Source organism: Neovison vison, chromosome X (assembly GCF_020171115.1).
Source record: "Neovison vison isolate M4711 chromosome X, ASM_NN_V1, whole genome shotgun sequence".
Lineage (NCBI taxonomy): Eukaryota > Metazoa > Chordata > Mammalia > Carnivora > Mustelidae > Neogale > Neogale vison.
This window is the reverse complement of record NC_058105.1, coordinates 56,477,665-56,501,896: the sequence shown is the minus strand read 5'-3', so window position 1 is coordinate 56,501,896 and position 24,232 is coordinate 56,477,665. Positions and strand designations below refer to the sequence as shown.

General features: G+C 36.1%; 1 protein-coding gene across 1 annotated transcript in view; it reads left to right on the top strand.

The window, feature by feature from the left end:
- Nucleotides 1-24,232, top strand: part of DACH2 (dachshund family transcription factor 2) — an 874,111-nt gene that overhangs the window by 831,308 nt on the left and 18,571 nt on the right. The window contains exons 7-9 of the mRNA XM_044235297.1: nucleotides 10,108-10,256; nucleotides 10,382-10,529; nucleotides 15,861-16,007. Of these exons, the coding sequence (XP_044091232.1) occupies nucleotides 10,108-10,256; nucleotides 10,382-10,529; nucleotides 15,861-16,007 (444 nt within the window). The remainder of the gene's footprint in view (nucleotides 1-10,107; nucleotides 10,257-10,381; nucleotides 10,530-15,860; nucleotides 16,008-24,232) is intronic.

Sequence of the window (24,232 nt, the reverse complement as noted above, 5' to 3'; positions counted from 1 at the left end):
TGTTCTATAGACTATTCTTTCCAAGATTTCCATGCAAGTTTCATTCTCATTTGGAATCATCTTTATTTTTTAATCTTAATCCTGCCAGAATACCTACTTTCTGCCTTTCTTGAATACAGGGAAATAGTATCTAAGGATTAATGAATAGAACTGTGGATTTCCTTATTAAACAATTGCTTACGTTAAATTCATTCTTGGAAAAGAATTTTGCTTTCATCCGCATGGACTCACAGTTTTTTACTATTTTGTTTCCTGATTCTATGTTTACAAATAGGTTCCATTATACACTTCTTTTCAGTACAATGTAAATTGATTTTTAGAATCTCTAAATCTATAGAAGAGGCTAGTTGTTATGTCTTTAACTTTATAAAATTCTCAAAACTGAAAATATATACTCAAAATTTAGTTATCATTTTGAAATTATTTCTTAAAATTGTACAGACCAGTTTAAAAAAATATTGTGATAGGAGACAATATTAATCATCTTTAAATGTAGCAAAATTTGACCTTTCTACATAGTCCAGTGGTTTCTCAAACTGTGGTCCCCAAACCAGCAAAATCAACTATCAATTGGGCACTTAGAATTTCCAGTAGCCAGGCCCTACCTTAGACCTACTGAATCAGAAACTTTGGGAGTTGGGAACTTTTTAAAAAAACACATTCAGGACATTCTGACAGATGATAAGGTTTACGAACTATGGCTGTTAAAGTGTTTGATATTAGTATCATGTTCCGTTGTACCTTCCACCAAACCTCTCTAGTCAGATATGTTAACGAACCCAAAGCAACACAACAACAGTGATTTTATACTTAGCGCTTGAATTTCCAGGTCAGAAAAAAAAATTTTTTTTCTCTTCCTTATTTGTGCTAGATTAAGAAGAGAGGTTTATTCCCTAGTTGGTGAAAAGGCTTGTACATTTCCTGGCAGAGCAACAAAATGAGAAATCTGCTTTGCAGTCTCTGCAGTCAGCCAGATGATGGAGGCCCTAGTAAGGGTAAAAGCAGGGTTCTATTGCAACCCTGTGGCCACTTTAAAGATAAGTCAACATAATAAAACCCAATCACCTGGAAGAGTCAGTTAAATGATGGAAATGTGTGCCCTCCCCACTCTTTCTTGAATACATCTTTAAACAGCAGCTTTCTTCCCACTTTACCTCTGTGCCCATTGTTTCCTCTTGTTTGTCAGTTTCTGATGAAGACTGTTACATTATTACTCCCCATTCAGTTAATGTTATCTGTGTAGTCTTTTTCACAGAAGTAGCTAGGGTGGTTTTCTGGAGAAGGGACTTGCATAAGCCTCAGGTACTGTTTGGTTCTTTATATTAGAAATTTGTGTCTATTTTGCAGTTTTTAGAGCAAACTCTGGTCTATGTATTAAATTTCTTTCCATTCTGGATCTCAGCCCTTTTTTTTTCCTTCTAAATTTCTAGGCTCTAGTAAATATAGATCTACTTTTAAAAAATGAGTAGTTTTGCTTTATCTTTGATGCAGTAATACATCATCTCAAAGGTGATGAGAAAGTATGTGTGTGAGCCAGAAAGATTTATATTTTACTCTTTTTTGCTCAAAGGATGTGTAGATAAGTTCAATAAATATAAAGTAGGCATGTTATGACAACAGTATCAACTACTTTTTAAAATTGCAAAATTTCAGTTTGTCCCATTATCTATAATCATTGATTTTACTAAAAAGGCTGAAGTTTGACCAGAAACTCTTTACCTCCACCCCTTTCTTCCTTTCTCTAACCATATACTTATAAATTTATTTTAAAATCACATATTCATGTATACTTTTGTCTTTTTGAATAGAAAGAAATAATGGAATCAATCTGATTATTAGAAATCTTACCTCAACTTTTAAGGTTACCAGTCTGCATATCCAAAGTTATCACACATGTTGAAGACCCGGGATAGTTTTAATTGTAGATACAGAGAGGACATCAGTGGGAAAATTTTTAAAAACAGGAAGTTCCCACTTTCACGAAGAGTATATTGTAGTGACATAAAATACATAACAAAAACAGTAAATATATGAGTTACATTGTATATTATTGGTGAAATTTTTTCTAGGGAAAAGAAAACATGTTATAAGGGAGTGAAAATAAGAGTACAGGTTGCAATATTAAATAGGATGTTCAGTATAGATTTTCAATAATAAGCTGCCATTTGAGCAAAGAACTGAAGTTGGGGATCTGAAATTCAATGCATAAAAACTATAAAACATACCTTGTTGAGTATTGTGCTAATTCTAAATCACTCATAAACATATTATCTTATTAAGCTTATTAAGCTTTCTAGTAGAAGTTCAGTGCAGAAAGAAGCCAGTAGCACACACTCCCATCCCCTCAATTTTGACACTCAAAAATGTTTTCAGCCATTGCCATATGTCCTTTGGACTGCAAAATTACCCCAGTTAAGAAACACTGACTTTGACTTAAGAAGTATCCTCAAACATTTGATAATTGAAAAAGTAACATTGGATTCATTTAGGGTGAAGTCAGGCCTTTATCCCATTACCACCTAAAAAATAATCTTGCCACATATTTTATGAGGTGTTAATGGATGATTAGGTGGTCAAATATTTTATTATAGTCTCCTCTTCCATTCCTGGGAATTTTCAATTGCCATTTAATTTGTTATTATTTTACATTTCCTTTGGGTCAGGCATTGTTGTACAAACTTTACAAGTAGTAGCTCATTAATCTTTAAAACAACCTTATGAGATAGGTATTATTATCTGTAATATATGTATTATATATATGTAATATATATAATATATTATTATTATTATCTATAAGATGAGGAAATTGAGGCATAGAAAAATTAAGTAACTCTCTCAGGAGCTAGCAAATCACAGAGCAGAGTTTCAAACTTACACAGTCAAGCTTTGGGATCCTTTGTTCTTTGTCACTATGCTCTCTGCTGCCTTAATTAATATGTAACATATGCTTACATTTAGCACTAGCTTTTTAAAGACTCTGAGTTGTCTTGCTTTAATAGATTTAACAAATAAAAAAGAAAACAGCATGCCCAGTGATACTTGGATCAGATAAACAACAAATTATTATTATCATTTTAAATATTTATTTATTTATTTGAGAGAGAGAGCATGCACATGAATGGGGGTTTAGAGGCAGATGGAGAGGGAGAAAGAGAATCTGAAGCAGATTCCCAGCTGAATGAACGACCTGACATGGGGCTCCACCTCACAACCCTGAGATCGTGGCCTGAGCTGAAATTTCCTGGGCCACCCAGGGGACCCAAAAACAAATTATGTTTTTAGTATAACTATGTCCTATGGAGTATTTTGGACATATTTACATTGAAAAGTCATTTAGTGTTTATCTGAAATTCAAATTTCACTCAAACACCGTATAATTTATCTGCTTAACCTTGTTTTAATTAAAAATGTTTATCATTGTTTAACCCAGATTTTTCAATGCTAGTATGAGAAAGGAACCTTGTTGCTATACCTGATATCTTGCAGAAAACCCATGGGATTTAATTTAATGACAGTAGGAACACTTTTCAGCTAGAGTAAATGGATTAGTTTAAATGCTTACTCCAGACTGCAGTGATCTCTCTTGATCTCTCTTTTGAGAGGCACTTAACATTTGTCACATGATTTCACACTTAATTGTTCACTTCTATAACTTGTTGCCTTTTCTTCAAGATGTGTCAGCTCCTTAACAACAAGGACTGGGTATCATACTTCTAACCCTTCACTAGATATAATATTTGTTATCAGCATAATATTTTTCTGAAAGATGACTTTTTTCTAATTCATAATTTATAAAGGAACCTGTTATGCCAAATTGGTAATCTAAGGATCCAGAATAAAACAGTGCCATACTAGTTTTAGAAGTACTGTATCTCACCTTCTCAGGTTGATGACTCTTCATCCTTTTGCTACCAGTTTTCAGTTTTCATTTGCCAGCATTATTTATTTTTTCATCTCCCTAAAGAAATGTAACAATTTGGGGATCAAGTTTTTCCTTTCAACATTTGGTAAGGGTAATAGTTGAATCATAGTTCAACTAAGACCATGAATACTTCCTTATATTCATGCAAGTCACATCATTACACAGCAGTTGGTCATTTTTGTTATTGTTATTGTTCTTCATCTGGAAGATGGAAGCAGGTGTCATGCTTGTGCCAAATGTAATACTGATGGCACCAAGAAAAGAAACTCTTGAGCAGCTGCATTTAGGGGAAAGCACTCAAATTAAATAGTGAAATACAATTTATTCATTAAAGAATAAAAACTGATGACCTGATAACAGGTGGCTGCATTTTCTCAATGCTGAGTGAGTCAGTGGTCTTCAATTTCTAATTATGTATTATAATCCTCAAAGCCCAGAGGAAAGAGGAAAGACTAAACTCCATGAAAAAGTGGAAAAATAATCATTACATTAATACAGAAAATCTCTAGCAGTCCTGATTTTAATTTTTAGGAGGACTTTTTCATCCTGAGCATTTACCATATGTTTATCTTTTTATACAAATAAATTTCTTGTCAACTTTTACATCTATTCATCTGGGCCTTAAGGAAGAAATTAAAAATAAGAATTTGTTCTGCAAATGGATTCCCAAGTGCTATTACAAAGTATAGTAAGTTTAACAAACAGGCTCAGTAAAATCAGTTTCTACTGTGCTTCAGTAAATGAAGAGGTTACTCATGTCCTCAGCTACATAGCAGTTGTCTTATTTTTATTTTTTAGTTTATACCATTGCATCATGTGTGTTGATAAAGATTTTAATAGACACATTTTGAACACTAGCCTTTTAAATCAAAGTGCTCAGTCAAAGCCCTTTCTCCCTGGCTTACAAAGAGATGCTCTTGTTTAACTGACAGTCGGTGGTTCTAGTACTTGTCCATATTTAATTTCATTGCGGTGTAGGATTTCTCAAGCCTCCCAAATAAGTGCCTACATAACAATGAATGTTTTTAAACTCTAAGCAGAATGTCAATGTCATTCAGATGTGAAGAACTATTACAAAATTGAAATAGATTTCTAATGCATTTATTACACATTTTTGGTAGCATGTAATTTAAAATCAGAAAAAAATGAAAAATGGTTTGACACTTTTCACTCATTTACACCAAAACATAATACACTTCAACTAGATTTTGGCTATTATGGACCTTAACATGAAATGTGACCTTGGTCTGAAAAAGCATGTTTGGTTAGCATGGAAACTTAATCATAAGAAGTCATAAGTAGAATCCTTCTTCTTTACTGCCCTTTTCTAGGTCTAGGAAATTTATTGCTTGTGAGACAGGTAGGATATGAACAATGGGCCAAATAGAGTCCAGGGTTATCTCATCTGTGTGAAAACTGCTGCTGAAAATCTATGTGACCTCTGTCATCCCAATTCCCACCCTCTGTGTCCTATTTGTCTTTCAGTAGAAGCTTAGATCTGTGTGCTGTCTCTATGTGTCTCTCTTGGGCCAGATTATCAAAATGAATCATTGCCTGCATACCTCTTATATTTCTATTTATTTTCCTGGTGCTGACTAGGTCCGATGAAATATGATTCTTTTTGCATTTGATCCTCACTGCGGCAAGCAACACCTAATTCACTGTGTCCATCTCTTTAAAGAAGAGTAATGTTATTTTGAAACTTCAATCTACTGTACAGAAACATTACAAACCATAGACCATGCAACCTGTCTTCATAGTCAATAGCAATCTTCCTTACAGCCAATTCAATAGCATTTATTTCATCTCCAAATAGAAGATTTCTGGGAAATTTGATGTATTTTTTTTAATTTTTAAAGATTTTATTTATTTGACAGACAGAGATTACAAGTAGGCAGAGAGGCATGCAGAGAGAGAGGAGGAAGCAGGCTCCCTGCTGAGCAGAGAGCCCAATGTGGGGCTCCATCCCAGGACTCTGAGATCATGACCTGAGCCGAAGGCAGAGGCTTTAACCCACTGAGCCACCCAGGTACCCCAATTTTGATGTAGTTTTAATTTTGTTTTATGAATACTGAATATATTGCTTTACTTTTTGGATATATTGTTTGCAGAATATCCCTCAGATTCTTACCACTGCAGTTACTTGTGTAGAGAGAGATACATAATGAAGAATCCATTAATTTTAAGAACTCTGCCCCTGATACAAAATGTTTATTCAGGAGAAACATTATATTATCCTGAATCAGCAAGATGTCAATGTTCTAATTTTGTAGCAGTTCATTTTTGTAAGAATAGATCTTCCAGTCTAATTAATTCATACTTTAAGATTTATAAACATCAATACAAAGATGTAAAACCTTCCCAATTATTATCAATAAATCATTATGAAGTTATTCTATCCACTTGTCATGTGTGGAAAACAAAATACTTGTTGAATACAGACTTCAAACTATAAAAATAAGACATAATATTCCTTGGTTAGGTGTTAAGAAATCTACTTTAAAAGCATTAGAGATGATGCTTAAAACATTTTAGAATTTAGTTTTTACATTACATATTGCGAATATTCAGACTTTGTAGTTGAAATAGATCACAGAATTTCTAATGTGTTCAGTCTCTTTGGAATATTCCACCTCTTCCTAAACTATCACTGGCAAAGAAGGAGGGAAGGGGGGAAGGAGAGAAGGAGGCAGGAAAGGAAAGAAGGAAAAAAAAGAAGGATGGGAGGAAGGGAGAGAGGAAGAGTTTAGACTTAAGGGAGTTAGACTTAAGGGAGTTGTACAAAGCACATCCATCATGCATTTATAGTCAAAATATTATTTTTTAAGTTTTATAAAAACCAATTCTGGAGAATATGTTCATTATCGCTCCTTGTGCTTAGAGAAAATTAACAGGTAAATTTATATATTTTATTTAATTATTTAAGACCAATAACAAATGTTTTTTTATAACATTTTGGATCCAGATAATATGAAACTGTTAATTCTATAAAATAGTTGTTTAACATTTTTTATCCATGTAGATTTTAGAAAAATGGAAGTTGTTAAAAAATTGGAAATGGTGATTTCTATTAAAAACATTTTATTCAGAAAATAGAGCTTCCCTATGACCCTGCAATTGCACTACTGGGTATTTACCCCAAAGATACAGATGTAGTGGAAAGAAGGGCCATCTGTACCCCAATGTTCATAGCAGCAATGTCCACAGTCGCCAAACTGTGGAAAGAACCAATATGCTTTTCAACAGATGAATGGATAAAGAAGATATGGTCCATATTTACAATGGAGTATCATCCTCCATCAGAAATATGAATACCCAACCTTTGTATCAACATGGGCAGGACTGGAGGAGAGTATGCTGAGTGAAATAAGTCAAGCAGAGGAGTCAATTATCATATGGTTTTGCTTATTTGTGGAGCATAAGGAATAACATGGAGGACATGTGGAGATGGAGAGGAGAAGGGAGTTGGGGGAAATTGGAAGGGGAGATGAACCATGAGAGACTGTGGACCCTGAGAAATAATCTGAGGGTTATGGAGGGGAGGGAGGTGGGAGGTTGGGTGAGCCTGATGGTGGGTATTATGGAAGGCATGTATTGCATGGAGCACTTGGTATGGTGCATAAACAATGAATTCTGGAACACCGAACACTGAAAAGAAATTTAAAAAATAAGTAATTTTTTTAAAAAAAGCAAAAAAATGGCATTTTATTCAGAGATAATGCTGTCCGATTAAAAATCTCATAGAAGTTTCCCACAATTCTATGCCACAGCTTCCCATACAGTAAATGGTGCATACCATTTACTATGGAGCAAACCATGATGACTATGAAATCTGTGTGGTTCATAATTACATGTATAGGCTTCTTGTAATTGAAAAACTAGCTCTATCTATATGATAAATCCATATTCTTATCCCTCCTGGAACCAGAACCAATAGCTAAATTTTTGTGAAAATTGGTTAGGTCCAGATTCAAGGCTAGTTATGTTTTGTTTTTTTTCCCTCAAATTATTTTCATAATATATGGGGTCACTGAAATTTTTTCTGACCAGGGAGATGCATATTTTTGCACTTTGCTTTTGCCCAGTTACCGAAATGAAGAGATATAGTAAGTAGAATAATTTTGTTTGAGGTGCTATGATTCATGCCATCCTATATTGCTGTTGAAGGCATTTAAGAATACCAGGCTCTGAAAGATGTAGTAAAACGAAGGGGCACCTCCATTCCAACATGTGTAGCAGCAATATCCACAATAGCTAAACTGTGGAAGGAGCCAAGATGTCCTTCAACAGATGAATGGATAAAGAAGATGTGGTCCATATCTACAATGGAATATTATTCCACCATCAGAAAAGATGAATACTTACCATTTACATCAGCATGGACATGGAGGGTATTATGCTAAGTGAAATAAGTCAATAGAAGAAAGGCAGTTATATGGTTTCACTCATATGTGGAATATAAGAAACAGTGCAGAGCACCATAAGGGAAGGGAGGGAAAATTGAATGGGAAGAAATAAGAGAGGGATATAAACCATGAGATACTCTTAAATACAGGAAAGAAATTGAGGGTTGCTGAAGGGGAGGTGGGGGAGGAATGGGGTAACTGGGTGATGAGCACTAAGGAGGGCACATGATGTGGTGAACATTGGGTGTAATACACAACCGATGATTTGTTGATCACTACATCTGAAACTAATGATGTGTTATGTGTTGGCTAATTGAATTTAAATAATAAAAAAACCAGGGTTTGGGGATACCTGGTAGCTCAGTTGGTTAAGCATCCAACTATTAACTTCAGGGCGGGTCATGATCTCGAGGTTCCAAGGTCAAGAACTGTATCTGTCGGGCTCTGTGCTAGGTGGAGCATATGCTTAAGATTCTCTCTCTCCCTCTTCCTGTGCCCCTTCCCTCTATTCTTGCTCTCTTTCTCAAATAAATAGATGAATTAAAAAAAAAAGAATGCCATGATTTGTTTGGGTACTTTTGAAGATCACTTCTTTGTAGCAGTTTATTTTTATCCCTGTCAAAAAAGCCCCAATTTCTAATTGCAGGGGGAAATTTGCTGTCTGATGATTTGTACATCTCACCTAAAAGATATTCAGTCAGAATTCAAATACATAGTCAAGTAGTTAGCTTCTCAGTGTAAGAGAAGATTCTTTTTGTAATCAGGTATATTGGTTCAAAACATCTTATTAAACAATAACTTTATTGGTGTCTCTTTACCTGAAGCTAAGAGAGAATCTTGTTAAAGTAATGAGCATGTGAGAAAAGATAATATAAAAATAAATGGGGAGAAAAGATATAACTGGTGTTTTTACATCACAGCTAATATTTTTTCATCAGTAGTTTTCTTCAAAATAAAACGTAACACTGGAAATAATCCAAATGCTTGTCAGTTAGTGAATCATTAAACAAAAAGCAACATATCCATGTAATAGAATAGTTTACAGCAATAAAAAGGAAGAAACCACTGATACAAACTACCTCATGGATGAATGTCAAAAACATTTTGCTAAGAAAAAGAAGCCAGACATAAAAGACCACATATTGTATCTATTTGTGTAAAATATCCAGAAAAGGCAGTCCTATAGAGGCAGAAAGTAGATTAGTTATTGCCAAGCACTGGGGGTGTGGAAGGAGATTAACTGTAAATGGGCATGATGGGTATTTTGGGGGTGATCAAGATGTTCTAAGATAGATTTGTGATGATGGTTGCACAACTCTGTATATTTAATCAAAATCATTGAAATATGCACTTAAATAGGTGAATTTTACTGTGTATGAATTATACTTCAATAAAGCTATTAAACAATGGAGTTGATAGATGATAGATGACAGATAAATTTGAAAAGAAAAAAACAATGCATGCTTTATAAGGAGGTGATTTAATTATTTAATTTATAGGTATTCATAAACATATCATAAATGTGTTTCTCCAAGTCTCATACATCTTTACCAGTATATGTTGTTTCATTTTCACTGATTATTTCCCAACATTTATTTTGAAAAAAAAAAAAAAAACACATACAACTGGGGAGTAGGTATGACTTCCAATTAAGAGTTTTCCATTATCTAGTTTTAGAAACAAAATATTTATAGATACTTTTAGAGGTAAAGGAAACACAGTGAAAATTTTGACCTGTTAATTTGTGAACATTCTGATATTAATTTTGTTTTTTTCCAGAAGAATTACCATTTCAAATCCCAATGATGAAGTCACCCTTGGACAAAATCCAACTGACTCCTGGGCAGGCACTGTCTCCTGGATTCCCTGGACCATTCATTTTTGCTGATAGTCTGTCCTCCGTGGAGACTCTGTTGACCAACATTCAGGTCAACAATATTTCTATAAACAAAATAAATGTAATACAAGACATTAGCATCTACATAAATTATTTCATATTTGAGAAACTAAAACAAATAAGATGAACTGCATGTCATTTGCTGCACTTTGACAGGGTCTACTGAAAGTGGCTTTGGATAATGCTCACTTCCAGGAGAAGCAGATTCAACAAGAAAAAAAAGAACTGCAAATGGAGCTCTATAGAGAAAGAGAAATTAGAGGAAACCTTGAAAAACAACTTGCAGTTGAGATTCAAAGCAGAAGTAAGTTTGACAAGTTCAATTACAGAATAAACACTTTGTTGTAGATATTTTCAAGAGTAGTATAAATATCCTCAGATTTAGTTTGGAACTACTGAAAAAAATGACATGCTAAGAATCAAATACTGTGTGTAATCCACATGGCAAGATATTTATACCATTTCTATTTATTATAAAAGATAATGAACTAGATCTGGACTTCAGGCCAGTTGCCAATTTGGAAAATATGAATATTCTTAGTTTTCTCACAATTTCATAAAATACTCCTGGATATAGATAATCTAATACTTTCCTGTAGATGAAATGCTTAATTTTTGTCAAGAATAGTGCTGTATTCTGGGGATTTAAGATAAAAAAAACTCAGTACCTGTCCTTGAGAGATTTGTATTTTAGAAGGCTAGCACAACCAACCAGTTAATTTCAAGACAAAGTGGCAAGAGCAATGATGTACAGTATATATGCTTATATAGAGAGAGGTAGTTAGTGCAGCTTGGTAGGGAAGTGAATAGTTGACGAATGCTTCTTGATGCTGATACTTGAAACTGAGTCTTGAAGATCAGTAGGCTAAGAAATGGCATGAGAGTATCTGAGTGGTTTAGACATTCTAGATAGAGGTAACAGTGAGCATAGGCATGAAAACAAGAAGCAGCATACATTGGCAACTATAAACAGTTTGTTATTACTGTGGCTCTAAATTTTATGAAGTGAATTGTGGGAGATAATGGAGAAAGATGAGGGTAGAAGCTAAATTGTGAAGGACATTTTTAACAATATGAAAAATTAGCTTGGATTTTGTCTTACTGGTGATGGGAAGTAGTCAAAGATAAACAAGGGGAATGATCTGGTCTTATTTCAATTAGACCACTTTGGTGTTGGGGATAGATTAGAAAGGGCTTGGAGTAAGACTAAAAACAAGGAAATTATGTAAAAAGAATTTGCTCCTTTTGAGTAAAAAGAGTTTGCTCCTGGCAGTGGTGATGAGGACTGAACTAGGATAGCATAAATAGGGATGGAGACAAAAGAGAGAATGGAGAATTAATGTTCACAATAGAACTAACTTTCCAACCATGGGTGGACATTAGATTATGTACAGGTATGGATAAAGACTAGTTCATATCAAAACCAGAGATTTCTAAAACTTCACTTCAGCCTTTAATTTCCACATTTACCTTAAAATGCTAAACAGCAGCAAAGTGATGATTATGAACTTCAACTTCTTCTCTTCTCTGCTTACTCTCCTATGGAAGAGTCACAAAGTAAAAATTCAATAAAATATTTGAAGTGTGGGAAGGAGAGGCAAAGAAAGGGAGAGAAAATCCACAAAGTAGACAATGCCTCCTTAAGAAAGGAAGAGTAATTCCAGTTTACTGAAATCCACCAACTTTACGTTATTCCAAAGTACTATATTATATTCCAAAAGTTTTAGCAAGTAATTAAAAACTTACTGTAGGGAGAAGGGAGGTAGGGTTATGGACATTGGGGAGGGTATGTGCTTTTGGGTAAATTGGAAGGGGATATGAACCATGAGAGACTATGGACTCTGAAAAACAATCTGAGGGGTTTGAAGTGGTGGGGGGGTGGGAGGTTGGGGTACCAGGTGGTGGGTATTATAGAGGGCACAGCTTGCATGGAGCACTGGGTGTGGTGAAAAAATAATGAATACTGTTTTTCTGAAAATAAATAAATGGAAAAAAAAAACTTACTGTATATTTTCCTTAAAGTCTAGGAATCATTATTAGTCTGGTTCAAAATATAAATTTGCTTACTGCATTTAAAAATAATTAAACATGTTTAAAAAATAAAATCTTTAAAAAATGGGGGCACTTTGTTGGCTCAGTTGGTAGAGCATGTGACTCCTGATCTCAAGGTTGTAAGTTCAAGCCCTACATTGGTTGTAGAGTTTACATAAATAAACAGACAAATAAATAAATAAAATCTTAAAAACAAAAGAATTGAGGGGCACCTGGGTGGCTCAGTGGTTAAGTGTCTGCCTTTGGCTCAGGTCATGACCCCAGGGTCCTGGGATCGAGCCCCACATCAGGCTCCCTGCTCTATGGGAGGCCTGCTGCTCCTTCTCTCACTCCCCCTGCCCGTGTTACCTCTCTCTCTGTCTCTCTGTCAAATAAATAAAACCTTTAAAAAAAAAGTATACTCTTAAAAAAAAATAACAAAAGAATTGAACCTCTCATTATCTTGACAAACTCATTAAATACTATTAAGCAAAAACTTAAAACTTAACTTTTTGAAACTTAGAAAAATTCATTTATTTCTTATATTTGGTATGCAAAATATTATTATGACTAGCAGTCATAAAGACACATATTTTAGTAGGATAATTTTTTATACTAAAGAATCTAATAATCATGTGTTAAATATAATAACAGTCTTAGATTGACTTATGCATATCTACTACATAGACTAAAATTGGCTTCTAACTTTTAGGGTTGTACTCATATCAATTTCTGTTTATTAACTTCTCATAGACTCTTCAGGTCTATCTTTTAACTACTATCACATCTATTGTATTTTAAAAAGACCTAGAAATGATAGGGGCACCTGGGTGGCCCTTGGTTGAGCATCTGCCATTGGCTCAGGTTGTGATCCTGGGGTCCTGAGATGGAGCCCAGAGCTGGGATCCCTATTCAGTGAGGAGGCTGCTTCTCCCTCTTTCTCCCTCTCCCTCTACCCCTCCCCACTGCTCATAATACTCCCTCACATATCCTGCTCATGGGCTCATTGCTTAAGCTCTCCTCCCCACCATGCTCTCCACAACATTCCTCATGTTCTCCCCACACCTGTTCATGCTCTACCCCCTTTCCATTCATGCTCTCTCACTTGCACTCTCAAGTAAATAAATAAGATATTTAAGAAAAATAAAAAATAAAAAGGCCTTGATATGGTAGATGTAATATTATATCTACTATCAAACTTATTCTGAAATATTTGTACTTAATAAATGTAGCATATTATTATTATGATATAATAATAATACCACTGCTACTACCATATCACATTATCATTACTACTATCATTACTGTCACTACTACTAGTATACTACTAGTACTTCTACTAGTACTACTACTGGCTAATGCTTATCAACTGTCTGCTATGTGCTAAGCACTACTTTGAACATCTTACATCTAATGACTAACATAATTATAAGAAACTGTTAATCTGGGGGTGCCTGGGTGGCTCAGTGGCCTAAAGCCTCTGCCTTCGTCTCCAGTCATGATCTCAGGGTCCTGGGATCGAGCCCCACGTTGGGCTCTCTGCTCAGCAGGGAGCCTGCTTTCTCCTCTCTCTCTCTCTGCCTGCTTCTCTGCCTACTTATAATCTCTGTCTGTCAAATAAATAAATAAATAAAATCTTAAAAAAAAGAAACTGTTAATCTGTCATCCTCACTGATTAAGAAAAAATTATGTACTTCATCTCTATGAACCTCAGTATCCTCATCTATTACAATAGTTGAACTGGATAATCACTTAAATTCCTTTCTAGTTCCCTAAATATCTCATATCCAGTATAACCAACTTTTTTTTTACGAAGTGTGAACTCTTTATCTGAAGTCATATGATTGAAAAGAAAGAGGGGCGAAATTAATCTTATGCTCAAAAGTAACCACCGTCCAAGTATATAGAAAGAATATTTGACAGAGAGAGAGAGATCACATATATATATGTAAATATTCCATAAAAACATAGTTATATATGTATATATATTTAGAATTCTTATTATTTTTCTAGTCAAAAAAGTAATGAGATATAGTCCCAGAAAAAGTGCTAGGTACATAGTAACTCCTAAATAAATAGTAGCTATTATTTTTATTTATGTAATTTTAAATGCAATATGCTGATGCTGTGGAAATGTTGAGCACAATGTTCAAGAGAGAATTCTTAAGGTGTTTTACAATACAACTAAATAAGTTTATTTAAGTAGCACAGGGACAGGACCCACAGGCAGAAAGAGTTGTACTTTTTATTCCATGAAGCTGGTTGGTTATATGCTTAATGCTCAAAGGAGAGGGGATGTGCAGGGAGTATTACATCATAAATGTCTTTTTCAAATAGCTACTCATAAAATTGTTTTACAATATTTCTCTGGCACTTATCATTCAATTCATATTAACTGTCAGCAAGATTTATAGGCAGTCATGAGACACTTTAAGAATGTAGCAATTAGCACATATGTCATCCTTATCAGAACAATGCAGGCTATAGGTCAGCCTTTTGAGCTAAAGGTGCGGATTTTTTGCTTCTTTCTTCACTGTGATATTGTTTGTAATATATGTAGTCATAAATTTAAAGGGAATCAACATATAGGATATTTTTGAGCCAATAATTTTACTAGAAGCAAAATTTTGGATTATTAAGAACCCTAAGTTATATAATAATTTAAATAATTTAGATTTCTGATTTAATTAATTGTTAAATGCTTTATATGAATGGTTATAAAAAGTATAATTAAAATACTAAGATATTTTTATGTTGAACCTAATTTAAAACTTTTTGCCAAAAATAACAGAACTCAGGGGTGCCTGGATGGCTCAGTCAGTTAAGCACCAGATTCCTGGTTTTGGTTCAGGTCATGATCTTGTGGATTGTGAGATAGATCCTGCACTGGGGCTCCACACTCAGTGGGGAGTCTGCTTGAAATTTTTCTCCCTCTGTCCCTTACCCCTCTTAAAATAAATAAATATCTAAAACAAAATTAAAAAAAAACCAGAAACCATATATTCTCAGTTTCTTTGTTTCAAGTTTTCCAATTTTATACCTCAGACCTCTGAATTTTTGTTTCACATAAACATAAATTTACCTGGGCACATTATTATTTTGAAGTAGCTGAAGGTCATTTATGTGAAAGACCTTGAACTCTGAAATATATACAAGTGAAACTTAAATTACCATCATAATTAGTTCAATAAAATATTTTAATTATATGTGAACACTTCTAACATCTTTTAAATGTCATAAAAATTTAATTTTGCGTGGTTTTTGAATGTTTTTCTATTGTCACAATGAAACTATCTCAATTTCTAAAAACTGATTCAGAAAAACTGTGAAGATTGGTATGCTTAAAACCCTGCTATGAATCAATATATTGCAAGTGCCCAATAATTTTATCTAAAAAAAACATATGCCCCACAAAAGTGAAAGCAAAAAGAAGTAAATTGTATGTCTGAACACTGTTGAATCTAATGAGAATTGGAACCAAAAGAAGCTAATGATATTGTTTGTGTCTTTCTCTGTATCTGTATATGATTTATAATCCACAAAAACTGGCAAACCTATTTTATTGACCAAAGTTTTGGGAACTACTTACCTTTTCATGTTTTAGCTACCATGCAAAAGCGTCTAAAGAAGGAGAAAAAAGCCAAGAGAAAACTGCAGGAAGCCTTGGAATTTGAATCAAAGCGCCGGGAACAAGTGGAACAAGCACTTAAGCAAGCCACTACTGGTGACAGTGGCCCGAGGATGTTGAAAGGTAATGTCTGATTTGGACTTTCACACTCAAAGTATACAAAGAAAAAAACCCAATTTAAAAAAGAGAGGGGGGCGCCTGGGTGGCTTGGGGCGCCTGTGTGGCTCCCTCCATTATAGCCTCTGACTTTGGCTCAGGTCATGATCCCAGCGTCCTGGGATCCAGCCCCACGTGGGTTCTCTGCTCAGCAGGGAGCCTGCTTCCCCCCACCTCTTTCTGCCTGCCTCTCTGCCTACTTGTGATCTCTGTCTATCAAATAAATAAAATCTTTAAAAAAGAGAGGGAAGAAAGGAAGGAAGGAAGGATGGAAGAAAGGAAGGAAGAGAGGGAGGGGAAGAAGAGAAGGGAAGGGAAGGGAGAAAGGAAGGGAGGAAGATCTAGAATGAGGATGAGAGGGTGGAAGGGAGAGAAGAAAGAAAGGGAGAAAGGAAGAAAGGGAAGGAAGAAGGAAGGAAGGAAAGACGAAGAGCGGGAGGGGCAGACTTTGTACAAGAATAAAGAAAAACAATTTGAGGCCAAGTGTTTTAGTTATTAACTAAATGTGTCAAAATAATCCCTATTCTGAGAGATACAAATAGCCTAGGAATAACAGGAAACCCCACTGACTTTTACTGTAGAAGCAGTAATACTGATAACCTCCTTGCACCTAAAACGTGAGTATTTTATATCCATTCATATTAAAATATGCTGATGATTGTTGTACTCTCTTTTAATGAATTATAGGATGTTGGCTTCTTTAATGTAGATTACATCAGTGTTGAGGGTTTAAGGAGGGCCTGGATGAAAAAAAAAGTATGTTTTAAGTACATTCCTGGAGATTCTGTGAGAAGAGATGCTTCTGTCATGAAATCTCCTAATTCCAAAATTTTTCTTATTACATTTTCTTTTTTTTTTAAAAGGTTTACTTATTTATTTGACAGACAGAGATTACAAGTAGGCAGAGAGGCGGGGGGGGGAACAGTCTCCCTGCCAAGCAGAGAGCCCGATGCGGGGCTCGATCCCAGGACCCTGGGATCATGACCTGAGCCGAAAGCAGAGGCTTTAACCCACTGAGCCACCCAGGTGCCCCTTTATTACATTTTCGATTATGAAACACCACATCATCATTTCTTCTCATAGAATATTCAGATTCTACTTTCACAGCACATTGACAGCTTGTATTTTTAACTGATATGTTAAATATACATATGTATATTAACTAATATGTGTGTATAGCAAGTATAAGCCCAAGAATTTTACATGCACATGTATGCATACCCCATACACATGTATGACACACACATAAAACTAAAAGTGTGCTTCAGTGTCCTATACCAAGAATGACTAAAGAATTTTTTACAAACATGGGTCATATTCTTTTTTTCCAGAAGTTAAATTCCTTTTTTACTGTGACTGTCTTGGATTATTATGCTCACAATCAATAGAAATACAGTGCTATATTATTAACTCATCCTAACCATGACTTGTTGAGATGCAGAAAAAATAATTATATATTAATATTTTATACAATGTGACATCTTAGTGAAAGCCAGATTCCTTGCTTATCAAATGTTCTAAAAATAACATCTCTTGAGTAGCAATGGGGATTATGTTCGTGTACTCATTATTATTATTATTTGAGGCCATGAGCTTGTCATTCTGAAGTGGTTTGACATTATTTTTTTTTTTACATATTTAAAATCCACCTAGTAATTGAGCTTATCTTGGTCTAGTTTTGTTTTTTTATTCTTTTTTTTCCAATTTATTTATTTTCAGAAAAACATTATTCATTATTTTTTCACCACACCCAGTGCTCCATGCAAGCCCTGCCCTCTATAATACCCACCACCTGGTACCCCAACCCCCCTCCCCCGCCACTTCAAACCCCTCAGACTGTTTTTCAGAGTCCATAGTCTCTCACGGTTCACCTCCTCTTCCAATTTACCCAAATTCCATACTCCTCTCTAACGCCCCTTGTCCTCCATGCTATTTCTTATGCTCCACAAATAAGTGAAACTATACGATAATTGACTCTCTCTGCTTGACTTATTTCACTCAGCATAATCTCTTCCAGTCCCGTCCATGTTGCTACAAAAGTTGGGTATTCATCCTTTCTGATGGAGGCATAATACTCCATAGTGTATATGGACCACATCTTCCTTATCCATTCATCCATTGAAGGGCATCTTGGTTCTTTCCATAGTTTGGCGACTGTGGCCATTGCTGCTATAAACATTGGGGTACAGATGGCCCTTCTTTTGACGACATCTGTGTCTTTGGGGTAAATACCCAGGACTGCAATTGCAGGGTCATAGGAAAGCTCTATTTTTAATTTCTTGAGGAATCTCCACACTGTTCTCCAAAGAGGCTGCACCAACTTGCATTCCCACCAACAGTGGAAGAGGGTTCCCCTTTCTCCACATCCTCTCCAACACATGTTGTTTCCTGTTTTGTTAATTTTGGCCATTCTAACTGGTGTAAGGTGATATCTCAATGTGGTTTTAATTTGAATCTCCCTGAGGGCTAATGATGATGAGTATTTTTTCATGTTTCTGATAGCCATTTGTATTCTTGATTGGAGAAGTGTCTGTTCATATCTTCTGCCCATTTTTTGATGTGTTTGTCTGTTTCGTGTGTGTTGAGTTTGAGGAGTTCATTATAGATCCTGGATATCAACCTTTTGTCTATACGGGCATTTGCAAATATCTTCTCCCATTCCGTGGGTTGCCTCTTTGTTTTTTTGACTGTTTCCTTTGCTGTGCAGAAGCTTTTGATTTTGATGAAGTCCCAGAAGTTTATTTTCGCTTTTGTTTCCTTTGCCTTTGGAGACGTATCTTGAAAGAAGTTGCTGTGGCTGATATCGAAGAGATTACTGCCTATGTTCTCCTCTAGGATTCTGATGGATTCCTGTCTCACATAGAGGTCTTTTATCCATTTTGGGTTGATCTTTGTGTACGGTGTAAGAGAATGGTCGAGTTTCATTCTTCTACATATAGCTTTCCAGTTTTCCCAGCACCATTTATTGAATAGACTGTCTTTTTACCACTGTGTATTTTTTCCTGTTTTGTCGAAGATTAATTGACCATATAGTTGAGAGTCCATATCTGGGCTCTCTACTCTGTTCCACTGGTCTATGTGTCTGTTTTTATGCTAGTACCATGCTGTCTTGGTGATCACAGCTTTGTAATAAAGCTTGAAATCAGGTAAGGTGATGCCTCCAGCTTTATTTTTGTTTTTCAACATTTCCTTAGCAATTCGGGGTCTCTTCTGATTCCATACAAATTTTAGGATTATTTGCTCCAGCTCTTTGAAGAATGCCAGTGGAATTTTGATCGGAATGGCATTAAAAGTATAGATTGCTCTAGGCAGTATAGACATTTTAACAATGTTTATTCTTCCGATCCAAGAGCATGGAATGGTCTTCCATCTATTTGTGTCTTCTTCAATTTCTTTCATGAGTGTTCTGTAGTTCCTCAAGTACAGATCCTTTACCTCTTTAGTTAGGTTTATTCCCAGGTATCTTATGGTTCTTGGTGCTATAGTAAATGGAATCGATTCTCTAATTTCCCTTTCTGTATTTTCATTGTTAGTGTATAAGAAAGCCACTGATTTCTGCACATTGACTTTGTATCTTGCCATGTTGCTGAATTGCTGTATGAGTTCTAGTAGTTTGGGGGTGGAGTCTTTTGGGTTTTCCATATAAAGAATCATGTCATCTGCGAAGAGAGAGAGTTTGACTTCTTCATTACCAATTTGGATACCTTTTCCTTCTCTCTGTTGTCTGATTGCTGTTGCTAGGACTTCTAATACTATGCTGAACAAGAGTGGTGAAAGTGGGCATCCTTGTCTTGTTCCTGATCTCAATGGGAAGGCTGCAAGCTTCTTCCCATTGAGGATGATATTTGCTGTGGTTCTTTCATAGATAGATTTTATGAGGTTCAGGAATGTTCCCTCTATCCCTAGACTTTGAAGCGTTTTAATCAGGAACGGATGCTGGATTTTGTCAAATGCTTTTTCTGCATCAATTGAGAAGACAATGTGGTTCTTCTCTCTTCTCATATTAATTTGTTGTATCACATTGATTGATTTGCGAATGTTGAACCATCCTTGTAGCCCAGGGATGAATCCCACCTGATCATGGTGGATAATCTTTTAATGTGCTGTTGGATCCTGTTGGCTAGAATCTTGTTGAGTATCTTAGCATCCATATTCATTAGTGATATTGGTCTGAAATTCTCCTTTTTGGAAGGGTCCTTGCCTGGTTTGGGGATCAGGGTAATGCTGGCTTCATGGAATGAGTCTGGAAGTTTTCCTTCTGCTTCAATTTTTTGAAACAGCTTCAGGAGAATAGGTGTTATTTCTTCTTGGAAGGTTTGGTAGAATTCCCCAAGGAATCCGTCAGGTCCTGGGCTCTTGTTTTTTGGGAGGTTTTTGATCACTGATTCAATCTCGTTATTAGATATCGGTCTATTCAGGTTGTCGATTTCTTCCTGGTTCAATTTTGGTAGTTTATATTTTTCCAGGAATGAATCCATTTCATCTAGGTTGCTAAGCTTATTGGCATATAACTGTTCGTAATAACTTCTGATGATTGTTTCTACTTCCTTGGTGTTAGTTGTGATCTCTCCCTTTTCATTCATAATTTTATGAATTTGGGATTTCTCTCTTTTCTTTTGGAGTAGTGTAGCCAGTGGCTTATCGATCTTATTGATTCTTTCAAAAAACCAGCTTCTAGTTTCATTGATACGTTCTACTGTATCTCTGGTTTCTCCCTCATTGATCTCAGCTCTAATCTTGATGATTTCCCTTCTTATGTGTGGAGTTGGTTTGATTTGTTGTTGATCCTCCAGTTCTTTAAGGTGTAGAGACAGCTGGTGTGTTCTGGATTTTTCAATTTTTTTGAGCAAGGCTTGGATGGCTATATATTTTCCCCTTAGGACCACCTTTGCTGTATCCCATAGGTTTTGGACCAAAGTGTCTTCATTCTCATTGGTTTCCATGAATTGTTTCAGTTCTTCTTTGATCTCCTGGTTGATCCAAGCATTCTTAAGCAAGGTGGTCTTTAGCTTCCAGGTATTTGAGTTCCTTTGGAACTTTTCCTTGTGATTGAGCTCCAGTTTCAAAGCATTGTTATCTGAGAATATGCAGGGAATAATCTCAGTCTTTTGGTATCGGTTGAGTCCTGATTTGTGACCCAGTATGTGGTCTATTCTGGAGAAGGTTCCGTGTGCACTTGAGAAGAATGAGTATTCTGTTGTTTTAGGGTGGAATGTTCTGTATATATCTATGAGGTCCATCTGGTCCAATGTGTCATTCAATGCTCTTGTTTCTTTATTGATTTTCTGCTTCGATGATCTGTCTAATTCTGAAAGAGGCGTGTTAAGATCTCCTACGATTAGTGTGTTCATATCAATATGACTCTTTATCTTGATTAACAGTTTTCTTAAGTAATTGGCTGCTCCCATATTGGGAGCATAGATATTTACAATTGTTAGATCATCTTGGTGGATAGTCCCTTTAAGGATTATGTAGTGTCCTTCTGTATCTCTGACTACAGTCTTTAGTTTGAAGTCTTATTTATCTGATATGAGAATCGCTACCCCAGCCTTCTTTTGAGTCTCATTGGCATGAAAGATGCTTCTCCACCACTTCACTTTCAGTCTGCGTGTATCTTGGTTCAAAATGGGTCTCTTGTAGACAGCATATGGATGGGTCCTGTCGTTTTATCCAATCTGCAACCCTGTGCCGTTTTATGGGTGCATTTAGGCCATTCACATTGAGAGTGATTATTGATAGATACGTTTTTATTGACATCGAGTTACCTTTGAAGTCTTTCTTTCTGTAGACTTTCTCTATATTTCTGTTCAATGCTATTCTTGGGATTATTCCTCTTTTATAGAACCCCATCTTAATATTTCCTGCAGTGTCGGCTTGGTGGTTGCATAGTCTTTTAACCTTGCCACTCTTGGAAACTCTTTATCTCTCCATCCATTTTGAATGTCAGTCTTGCTGAATCAAGTATTCTTGGCTGCATATTCTTCTCATTTAGTGCCCTGAATATATCTTTCCAGCCTCTTCTGGCTTGCCAGGTCTCTGTGGACAGGTCTGACGTTATTCTGATGGGCTTCCCTCTGTAAGTAAGGAGCCTCTTTGCCCTGGCGGATTTCAAGAGATTATACCTACAATTATAATTCCTCAATTTGACTATCAGGTGTCGTGATGTTTTTTTGGAGTGTATAATCTTGGGTGGAGACTGTTCAGCCTCTAGTACATGAACGCTGGTTTCATTCGCGAGATTCGGAAAGTTTTCATGAAGGACTTGTTCCACGATATCTTCTAGACTTCTTTCTTTCTCCTCCCCTTCAGGGATTCCAATAATTCTGACGTTGGAATGCTTCATGGCATCATTTATTTCCCTGATTTTGCTTTCGTGGGATCCAAGCTGTTTGTTCCAGGCTTCCTCCTGATCCTTTCTCTCTATCTGTTTGTCTTCCAGATCACTAATTCTATCTTCTGTCTCAGTTACCCTAGCTTTGAGAGAGTTTAGATTAGATTGGAACTCATTGAGAGCATTGTGGACCTCCTCCCTGGTAGCTTTAAGCTCCGCCCTAACATTGTGAACATCCTGTCTGGTCGCTTTCAGTTCGGCCCTAATCAATTCTCTTTGGTCATCCATGGCTTTCTCCAACCTAGCTATTGCCTGGATAATTGTTAGCCTGAATTCTCTTTCCGACATATTGTCTATGATGATAGCCGTTAGCTCTGTTGCAGAAGGTCCATCCTCTGTATTTTTCTTCTGTTGGGCATTCCTCCTCCTAGTCATTTTTGTAAGAGATGGCTGAACAAGTGTAGCTGGGTGTATCGACTGTGGTGCAGTCAATTTGCACCCTGGAATGCTTCTGAGCAATCCGGGTTCCCCACCCAAACGAGAGACAAAAGAAAAGAAAAAGAGGAAAAGAAGAAAAAGAAAAACAAAAAAGAAAAAAGAGAGAGAGAGACAGGAAAGAAAGGGAAGATGAAAGAGAAGGTTCAGCCCAGATGGGCCCCAAGGTAAGATTTATGAAGTGGACAAACAAAAAGAGATAAAAAGACGATACAATTATATGGCAAGAGAAAAAAAGAAAAAAATATATATATATATGCAAATAAAGAACCTCGTCAAAAAGAACCACAAGTGTAAAATTTATATGCTATCAGGACAAACACAAAAAACACAGAAACACTGGTGGAAGAAGATGGGAGAGTTCTTATAAATTCTCAGTGTGTGCGAGGAAGGTTGTTTTGATTCTTCCTGGATGTATCTTGATGTCTTTGTTAAAGGACTCAACTTTCCTAAGATAAAGGGGATTAAAAATTGGTTTACCTATAGGGGTAATATTGATTGGGAAAAGGGGATTACTTTAAAGTTAACTCTATATGAATATTTGAGGATAAAAATAAAAAGGAATATACTAGACTAAACTAAATTTTTTTTTAAAAAGGGAATTCAAAAAATAAAAATGCAAAAGATAAACATAGGTGTATGTATCAAAAAGTTCAGGTTAGAAAGGTATTATGGGATTTGATGTACTGTACAGCTCGCTGTGATGGTAAATAGGTTAAAAAAATTACCTATATGTAAAAAAAAAAAAAAATAAATAAAAAAAAAAATAAAAAAATATGAACCGGAATAGTGGAAACGAGTGAACAATACAAGTTTTCCTATGAAGTAGTGGTGGTTCTCTTGTAGTCCTTTTTTTTTCTTTCTTTCTTTGTTTTCTGGGGGAGGGGCCTGCCACGTGGGTTGTCAGTCAATGATGTTTCCTGAGTTGAGTCCCCCCGCCCCCCTCAAGGGGGTGGGCTCTGGGGAAACTGGTTTTTTTCAGGCTTTTGTTCTCTGGCGGTTTTTTTGCTTGTTCACTTTTTTCCCTCTCACCTTGACCACTTTTGATGGTTTTTGTAGTATTAGAAGAAATCAAACCCCACCCTGATCTCTGTCTCAGAGAGAAGCCTCAGTCTGGGTGCAGGAGCTGAATAAATTCCCCCTTGGCCGCTGGCAGTACAGGTTCCAAGGTGCAGACCCTGGGGGCGTGGATCTTTTGCTCGTCCCTAAAGCCAAGGCAGTGGCGGCTGTCTGGGAGCTCCCGACCGCCAGAGATGTTCCAAGCAGCGATCCCACACTGAGATTTTGCCGCCGGCCCGGGCTGGGAGTGCCCGCCTTGCGCGCACCTCTTTTCAGAGGCGGCTATGGGTTGGGCGCGCGTCTGGGG